This window comes from Fukomys damarensis, unplaced genomic scaffold, assembly GCF_012274545.1.
Source record: "Fukomys damarensis isolate Sample0158 unplaced genomic scaffold, DMR_v1.0_HiC HiC_scaffold_4, whole genome shotgun sequence".
Taxonomy (NCBI): Eukaryota; Metazoa; Chordata; class Mammalia; order Rodentia; family Bathyergidae; genus Fukomys; species Fukomys damarensis.
In genome coordinates, this window is record NW_022900916.1 from 51184347 (window position 1) to 51194346 (window position 10000).

At 36.8% G+C, this 10000-nt stretch overlaps 1 protein-coding gene across 1 annotated transcript in view; it reads right to left on the minus strand.

The window, feature by feature from the left end:
- Positions 1-10000, minus strand: part of Foxp2 (forkhead box P2) — a 426522-nt gene that overhangs the window by 29162 nt on the left and 387360 nt on the right. Inside the window, exons 14-18 of the mRNA XM_033758206.1 lie at positions 7918-8005; positions 6274-6357; positions 1982-2183; positions 815-891; positions 574-675 (exon numbers count right to left, since the gene is read on the minus strand). Coding sequence (XP_033614097.1) covers positions 574-675; positions 815-891; positions 1982-2183; positions 6274-6357; positions 7918-8005 — 553 coding nt within the window. The remainder of the gene's footprint in view (positions 1-573; positions 676-814; positions 892-1981; positions 2184-6273; positions 6358-7917; positions 8006-10000) is intronic.

The window sequence follows — 10000 nt, forward strand, 5'->3', positions numbered from 1 at the left end:
GACAATGAAGTTGTTTGGACAGGGATATAGATGAACCCTTTTGTCTAAGTAAATAAACTGCATTTATGTTCTGACAGGATAATATTCACTTTACTTTCTTTTAGTTCCAGCTGAGTAGCCAGGGCCCTCACTCCCGTGGCAGCTTCAGTCTGTATGATGAGGTGTGATGTGTACAAAAGACTCAGACCAGGACAAAACCTGCAGCCTCCATTTGTTGCACAAGCCAAACAGACATTTTTCAAACTAATTAGCCAATAATATGCAAGAGAAAAAGTAATATCGTGCGACTAACAAAGGTGTTGATGATTGAGTGCTCACACTGTAATTAGTGTGTCAGGCCCTCGTTTCTCTGCCAAGCCTCAGCTATTAATTGCACCAAATTAGAAAACTATATCAGAGGCAAAATTATTCTTTCACTTGTCATTTTGAGAGAGGGAATTCATTCCATTCAAGAGGCAGGTTAAAAAGAGGGGAAGCAGATACTAATCTGCTTATGTCATGTAAATAAATGTTCCTTGTGCTATCTGTAAGAAACTGTGCAAGGCGTCTTCAAACCGGTGGAAGAGTAGTTACCTTCCAAGTTGCTGCATTCCGCCTGAAGTAAGCAAATGTCCGTGTAAACCAGCTATAAATTTCATTAAGTGTTAACTGCCTGTCAGATGACTCCATGATAGCCTGAAATGAGACAAGATACATAGTGACATAAAATAATGGTTTACTAACTAGACCGGATGACACTTTCTCATCCGCGCCTTACTTTCAGCATTAATGAATTTTAATTTAATCAGGCAAAGTTAATTTTCCTTCTACTTACCTGCCTTATGAGAGTTGCATAAGTAAATGGAGGTCTGACATCTGCATTTTTATAAAATTCGTAGTTTGGGGCAATCTCTATAAAAACAAAAACTGGGTGTTAATTCTGCTAATAACTTGGATTACCTATAATTGATTTCTCATATTTTCCCCTAGTATTGGTAAAGTGATTCGGCAAGAAAGCCACTGACTAGTGAAAGCACAAAGCATGGCAGTGGAATTGAATTACATGGAAAAGGCCATTTCTGACGCGAAGTGCAAATGAAGCGTCCCCTGGTTGTCCTCATACTCCGGGAGCAGTGTGACCAGCTGGCCTGAGGGTTTTTCAGCAGCCAGGTCCTCTTTTAAGCGGGTGGTTTAGGCATGTTCGTACATGGACTTTTGCCCCCCTGCCATAATCTTTGCTTTTGTCCTCTAATACTTCTTAATGTATAACAGGATCATCCCTCGGCATCTGTGGCCATCTGACAAAGGAAACACAAGCCCCTCACAAGTGCCCATGTTGCAAATAACTTCACTTTTTGTAAAAAGAGGGCTCTGGGATCATAATGGTCAGGACGTGCCACTGTGATTAACCAGATGCCCCTGGGGGGAGTGGGAGATAGAGGTGAGGGAGAGGGGCGAGGGGAGGAGAGGGAGAGGATGTGAGTTTTTGTTGTACAGAACTTTGCCTCTCAGGATGCTTCCTGAGCAAAGCCTCACACAGGTTTTAGGAGCTGCAGTAGCGTTTCATTTAGGCAGCACCTTGATAAGCACTGACTCGTGTAAAGCTCCAAGTGTCTTGCATAAAGCAATGGTGCTTCATATTTGTCCGTTTTAAATGGCTCTTCTCCTATAGCTTCGCTCACAGATGTTGGATTACTCTTGTCTTCCCTCAGAGATCAAAGGATCTCACTGAATTGAGGTGATAACATGGGCTATCCTGACAAGACATCTCTCAGTGTCCCTAATGGGGAGAGCTTTCTTTCCTGAACAACCATTCAGAACAATTCATCATGATGTGCTTAGGGAATTGCCTCTATCTGCATTTACCAGGAATAAAACAATTATCACTCCATAAATCATGACTTGAGTTTCCATGGGCTCTGGAATGTCTCAGGTACATTTGTTCCACCTAAAGTTGTCCTCTCCCAAAGTAAAAGAGCTCTACTGAGCATTCATATCCTACCTGATGACATGGGAATGTTGTATTTGTCTGAATGTCGCCTTCGTATGGCTCCCACATTGGGCACACTGGCTGGGGTGATTACTGAGGGTCCCTGGGTAATCGGGGTGACTGGGGCCGTTGGTGTGGTAGGGGTTTGAGGTAAGCTCTGTGGGGATGTCTCCAACATGTTCTTCGACATGGTGACACTAGACACCAGATTTAGCTGCAAAGCCCAAGAGAAGGGCAGGAAAAAGGTAGAGACAAGAGAAAAAGACTTAAAAAGGTTTGACAAATGAGAGTGGTTTCACTTCTACAGCTGTGTTGCCACTAATAAGCTGCAAAAGGAAGCAGCCAATCTCAACTAATTACAGGATGAAATTGTATCATAAGAACTCTAATTAGAGGATGCTGTTAGAGGTTATCTAATAATCTACTGCAATGTTACTTAGGACTAACTCCTTCTTGTCCTACCAGACTTCAGCGAAAGTGTATTTCCTTAAATAAAAGCCAGTTGCTGATTATTGACTGCCCCTGTTGTTAAACAGGTCTAGCCCTTAGTGAAGCAACAACAACAGCAATGATGGAGAATGCAAGGATTTTAACCAATAGGACTTAAAGTAAGTTGCTATTCTGTTGCTGCCAGAATTTTTTTCCAGAGTCCCAAATCTCAGCTGAGAGGCTCCAGCCAGCTGGAAAATTTTACACTGACCTTTAGTCTCCTTGCTAATTTGGTGGAATGGTAATGACATTACTACATATTCAAACAAAATTGTCTTAATTGCAAATTAGCCGGAGGAGGCTGAAATTTTTCAAATTAAATCTGATTGGAGATGGAGAGAGGGAAATGGAATTTCCTCACTAACAATCATTTGTGGCATGTGTTAACAAATATAATGAAATGTCAAGTTTGCCAATTCCTCTGGAAGTATCATTTTCAATTTATGATTACAGTGTCACTTAATGCTGATGTACCCTGGAAAGTGGGTGTCAGGTAGAAAAAAGGAAAAAGGTGAGAATGTGCAAGCTGTTTAACAGTGTGCCCTTCATTACTCCCCTCAGAAAGGCCCTGTTCTTCATTATCAAAAAACTCATATCACCTCTGTCATATTTACCACACATCTTTTGTCATAAATAGCATCCAATTAGCAAAATTTTTACGCAGGGCAGCACATAAGATTTCTCCCATATATTTGAATGGAATTATAGGTAGTAATCTTGGGTCCTTTTCATTTCATACAGTAATCTACACAACCAAGCAGGAAAACTAATGATAACTGTTCTGCTTCTCCATATAGTAACTGCTGAGTGGCTACATAGAGAATATTCAGCTTTTCTATATAAGTTAGTAACACCTGCCTTTTAAAATCCCAAATACACTTCTTAAGATAAACCTTTTTTTTAATGGGGAGAAAATGATGTGTACAGCATTGATTGATCTTTCTTTGTGGATTTGTTTTACACATTTAGTCAGTAGAGAGATTTGTTAGGGAAACAAAAATTAACATATGCCAGCTAATTGTTCTTCTTTCTTGGGCAGCAGCCAGAAGAAGCACATTAGCAGTCTAATAATAACGACTGGCACCCTGAAGGCATCCCCAAGTGCATCTGTTCCCAATAAACCACAAACTGTTATTCTGTGCGTACTCTAAGCCAGCAGACTGGGCTGGGAATTCTTTGTTACGTACATAAATAAAAGCTGAGATAATGCTACTAAATGCTGCATTTAATACATTTACAAAGCCACTGGTGTAAACTTCCCTAGGATGTGCCAGCGTACCTCTGCACAGTCTGAGCAATGCAGAAAGATTTGTATACATCTGGGTGTGATGTTTCTTGTGATATTTTAAAATAAAAACCAGAACATATAACAATGTTACATTTAGACCATATCATGATAGTTACACATCTGTTAAAAATATGAAAGTAGGAAAAAAAAAACACTCAAAAAGTCTTCTCTATGCATGAAAACAAAATCAAAACTGAGCTGGATGGTTATGCTTTCGCATTTAGAATTATTAACCAGAATAAAATGTGACATTCAGAAGCCAAGAAAAACAGTAAATTGCAGGCCAATGAAATACCTATCCTGATGAATACTGGACAGGACTCTACATTTTGCAAACACATTAAAAGTTATCAAAATAGGAGAAGTACATCTTTTTCTGTGCTAACTACTCATGTTTACAACGTTCCGGTAACTCATTCTGTATCCTGTCATAATAAGCGTGCCATGTTTGTAGGCGTGCAATCACAAACTGATAAAACAGAATTTCTTATTAACTAAAGGAAAGCATGTAAAAGCCAGGATGAGCACTTAGCTACCTCTGCTCATCTGAATATAGTCAAGGTTGGGTGAAACTCATTATTCAGGACTCGCAGCCTTGATAACTTTGATTTTCATCCATCCATAGCATGGCCAAAAGGTACCATTTAATGAAGTACCATTCAGAGAGTAAATGGGGTCATATAATAGACAGTGCGGTTGCACCTTGTGTTCATGTACTGATAGCTGTTAAGGTGCAGTGATGAACCAACAGAGCTCATTTTTCCTTGGTAATAAATTCATGCTATTAATATTTATCAAATGTGTGGGCCGTCTCAACTGAGCCACTGCACATGAGACCATAAATCTCTACTATCATATCAATTTTGAAGCTTCTTTTGTACAGTGTATAAATTTTAGGGTTTTTTGAGGGGTGTGAGTATTGACCACTCTTCTTTTGAACCAATTTGAGGCCAGCAGTGCAGTTTCCCACTTCAGATATTGCTAGTTCCAAAGGGAACTTTAAACTGTGGTTTCATTTCAAATCGCTCATCTAAGATTCTGTATTAATTGCCCACCATCAAACGCAATTAGCAATTCTTTCATGTGTGGTTTATGTAATGTAATACTTCAATTACATTATTCATTCAGGTTCTGTTTTGGATTATAGGCTGAAAATTCTTTATTAGTGTAGATGTAACCATGCTGCTGGAGTTTTAAAAAATTTACTGATTGAATAATTAATTGGAAAGAACAAGCTGCAGATTCCTGATGGATTTATGAGACAATTATTCTGTCTTGTGATTATCTACATTATACTATAGAAGCAATGAGAGAAAAAGATCTTATTGAAAAGAGAGTCCTAAATACTGGATCAAAAAGATTCTGCAAAGTTTTTTTTTTTTTATTAAAAATGCAGACATTCTAGAATTTAAAAAGTTACACGTTAAATTAAAAAAGATTCATGTCTCTTTCTTATAAAAATATGTTTACAGTACTCTACACTAAAAAACAGTATAGAGGAAAATCTCTGATATCTTTGTTGAAATACCTTATTGGATTTTAAATAAATGATAGGCTCAATGCAAAATGTAAACTTCAAATGATACTAATCGGCCAGAGATAATGAGACACTAGAAGAAAATCAGATAATATGCTCTGTCTTCCATGACCTCCCCCACTGCAAAGCCAAATGTTCTTTTCATGCCCAAAGAAATGGAGGAGAGATGTGGCTGGCAATCACGAATCATCAGGCTATACGGGGGCGTTATTAAAAAGTATCCCACAAACTTTCATTAAACTAGAGTTGCCCAATTGATAACTGTTAAATTTCTGTGTAAACATCATCTGTGTGAGATAACAAACTATGTATATTCTTTTTCACAGTCTGTGCATCTGACTATCCTCTCAGGTTGAGCTTAAATTGCAGATATTTTTGAGAGAAACTGCAGCTTTTATTTTCCATAATCGCCCATTTCCCCTTTGTGATAAGCTCTCTAAATTAACATTCCATATAATATATGGTAAAATATATCTATATGTGAAATACATCTTAACTGAAATAACAACCAAAGAAACAGAACAAAATGGGCTATAAAAATACTGACACCTTTGACAAAATATTTGATAAAAGATCTATTTATACATGTCTTATGATTGATGTAAGTCTTCTTCTGTACACCACATACCTTTCTATTTATGATTGGTACTGTTACTACTTTTTAGGTGGCTCAAAGTGGGTTTCCTTTTAATATCTGTAAACCTATCACAGGAAGATATTCTCTCTGGCTTCAGCCTCAAGGCAGTGATTTGTGCACTGATAGGTATACTTTGTTTAGTGTCACCCACAGTGTAGATTGGATAGATTTTGTGAAAGATAGCATTACTTTAAAAGAAACATACAATTTGACAAGCGATTGCATTTTACTTTCATTTTATTGCCATATTTTTTATCACACTCACTGTTTTCTAACTGTCACTAAATTGTTCATTTTCTTAGTCTGTTACATTGGTAGAGCTATTTACTGTTTATAAAGCAATATGCACTTACAGGTTTGGGAGATGGCTTGGGCTCGGAGGGTCGCATGTGCAAGTGGGTCATCATTGCTTGAAGACGTTCACGTTCTTTAGAAAGCTGTTAAGAAAGAGTGAGATCAGAAGCATTTTAGAAATGACTGATACAGCTATTTTATTGCAGTGATCCATCTTATCATTGAGCCTGTCTCAGAGTAATGATTCCTGCATATAAAAGTCTGTGTCACTAGGAACTTATCTGGGAGGAAATGCAACTTTAGCTATGTAGGGGGGAAAAACTTTTATAGCTTTCCTTATGTTAAAAGGTCAGAGAAAACAAATAACACTTCATCTTTTTGTCAATAAGAGAATTGAGGTCACAGTTGCCTCGACAGTAACAAGTTACTGAAACCATAAATTAGAAGGCCTACGGTGTCTCTTTAAAGTCCCGTGGACACTGTTAGCAATGGACTGGTGCCAACAGCTGTGAAGGGGTGAAGGGTTCTCAAAGCGAAGGGCCTGCCAGGATTGTCTACACACTTCGTGCATTCCCACTGAGGTCCAGTTAGTGCCCCCTGCAATCTGCCATCATCAATCTAATTCAGTAGAGTGACAGGGACCAGGCAGTGTGAAACGTTGAACTCTGCCACGGAGTCAGCATCTACACTTGCACTGGGTCTCATTACAACTGACGGACCTTACTTTTCCATCAGTCAGACACAGCACAGAGAGAAGAGAGCGCAAGAACAAGAGAGAGAGAGAGAGAGAGAGAGAGAGAGAGAGAGAGGAGGCAGAGACAGAGAGACAGACAGAAGCAGACAAGAGAGGGGGACGACTGGCCATACTATACAGAGCATCAGCGCTGGCACTGCTATCTTTTAATCTGTCTTTTACAAAAGGCTTACAACAGTGATGATGCTTTTTATGTGTCCTTGGGTATTTTACAACTCTAAATAAAATATATTTAGTTCTTCTCTGGAAGAAAAAAAGCGACACGATGAATTTTAAACTATATAAGACCTGCTAAAGTGTGAATAAATAGTGAAGATGTATATTTAACTGAAACACAAAGTTTTAGTTTTATTGAGAAAATAATCTTTAGGATTAAACATTAGAGAACCTTGAAGCTTTAGTAACAGCAAAAAATGAGACTTTGGGGGACAAGTACTTTCTGATCAATTTTACAAATTCTATTTATTTTGGCAAAATCTTGAAATTATTAACAAAAAAATTGTAAGACTTAAAAAAGGCAGCATTGATATAACATATATTTCCATCTACTATTTAAGATAGAAGCCATTATCCTAGTTAAAAATAAGCAAGAAAGTTTTTTTTTGTAAAATTGTAAATTATAAATATACTAGAAACAGAAAAGAAGTTCTTTTTCAAAGTATTAAAGGTATGATATTGTGAAAATTGGGCTTTTTCTATAATGTAGAATCCTGTGAGGGGTGGGATCAAAATTATCTCAGTTATAGAGGTCTAAGTGGTACGTAAACTAAAGCGATCTATCCTGAGTTATTGCCATTGTTAAAAATAATGCAGAATTCCATGTATCTTAACTACTTTTCAAGCTACTGAGCCATTAAGTTGTGGCCTAAAGAACCCTGAATTTCTTCGGTACTCAATTTAACATCCTAGAAACCCGAAAAAGTGGGCCGCTAAGTGAGATCTGACAGACCTGTATTTCTAACTGTTGCACCACTTGCATTTGCACTCGACACTGGGCTGTGCTTCGGTCATCCAACGCATGCTCATTGTTAAGGTGCCTACACAAGAAAAGACACAGAACAGAACGTTAGGTGATGCCTAGCTCAGGGCCCCGTGGGCTGTTTAAAAAGCAACACAATGAATTTGCACTCTCCCCTGGAGTGCAAAGATCAAACTCCTGGAAACTACGCTGGAAAAGTGAAATGCACTTACGTGTTTTGTGACATTGTTTATATAATATAAAAAGGCTCCAAATGGTTAAAAATGTCACTGTCTCTAAGCTTATCTGATCTTACAAAAATATTTCCTCCGATGATTTACAGGATAATAGTAAAAATTACCAGTTGTATTTCACATACTCAAGCAATTTTTAACAAAGAATAGTGTATATATATATATATATATATATATATATATATATAAACAATATATGAAGACAACAAAGGCAATTTCCCTATTCCATTTCTATTAGCACAGTTGTTTCCATGATATTGCTAGCGAAAAATGTTTTATTTTCCTGGGATGTGGTGTGAATTGCATAAAGACAAGTTATTATCCCATGCAAACCTTAGTAATCATGGTGAATACTAATTGTACTTTACAAATAAATTGTATGGAAAATTCTGATAATCAGAATCATAAGATTGATATTTTATGTCTAGAGTCCTAAGCATCTCTCCTCAATTATATGACAATAATGACAGGCTCTTCTCATGCTTTTTCTCTAATCTTGAATATGTATTATATAAAATAAGAATATTATTAATATAGTGTGCCTAAAGAGATCTAGTTCATAAATGCTATCTTAACACAGCAAAAAATATCTCTGGTGAACATGAAAACATTCAATAATAAGTATTATGTAATTTGCAATATATAATTTGAGGATTCCAAAATTAAAAGAATAATCTTCCAGTAATTCAATATCTTTTAACATATCTGTTACCCCAATCATCAAACTAAGGCAATATTTAAGAGGTGTTGTCAACAATACAGAAAATATGAAAATGTGATTTGAACAAAATATTTACAAAATAATTTATACATTTCATAGATGTAGGTTTAAGCATTATTTAGAAATGATACAGAAATCTAAGCAATTTACTACAGACCTGAGTATACCGAATTCAAGAAATATTTTTCCCACTCAAATTGTTTACCTGTTTTTCTTGAAGTTAATAGTGAAGCAGAAAAAAATATGTAGGCAGACATACATGTAAGGCACACGAAGGATGACTAAAATGGTACTGTTGGGAAAGGACTAACCTGTAAACAGCCAGGTCTGTTAGATCTATGTTGGTAATTATAAATCATTGTTCCTTTCTGCCTCATACCTTGATAAATTAGGCCAGTTTGTTTTATTTAGTTCCTCCTCACTGATCGTAACAACAAAACCTCTATGTATTTCAGCTTAATTGCCAGGCTTGGGTGAAGAGAAACTGTAGACTAAACTATCTATATGGGTCAGGTCAAGCAGGAAACCTGTGGCTGGAGCTCAAGAGAAGCACTCCCACTAAGGCTACCTGCTCTAAGTTCAGCTCTGACCCTCTTTGCTTGGAAGCTAAGTGGAACAAAATCTAACCTATGCTCTCTGAAAAAAGGCCTGGAATGCAACAGTCAACCAAAGATTAGCTTGAGAGGCAAAACTGAGCTAAATCCTAACTCACGAGACAACATATAAATATTAATTTCCAGGGATCTTACCTCCAAACATTCCTGCAAATTGAGATACTTTCCAATCATCATAATATAATACTTGGTTGTAGTCTTACAGTTTACTGTAGCATTTTTGTATAACTTATTTTACTATGAACTTGTGTGGAACCCACATAATTTATCTTGCAGTCAGTTGAAAAACTGTTTTCTAAAACCGTTTTAGTTACATACACAAAGATTAGGACATAAATAGAATAAGCAAGATAAAGAGAAGATCAACTGTCAGAAGAAAAGAAAAATTCAGTGTAATATGTTTATTTTTGCACGAAATCACTCTCAAAAGGTTTTTTACACGTGTTTACTTGTTGGTAATAATTGTTATCTTATATTTAAAGAAC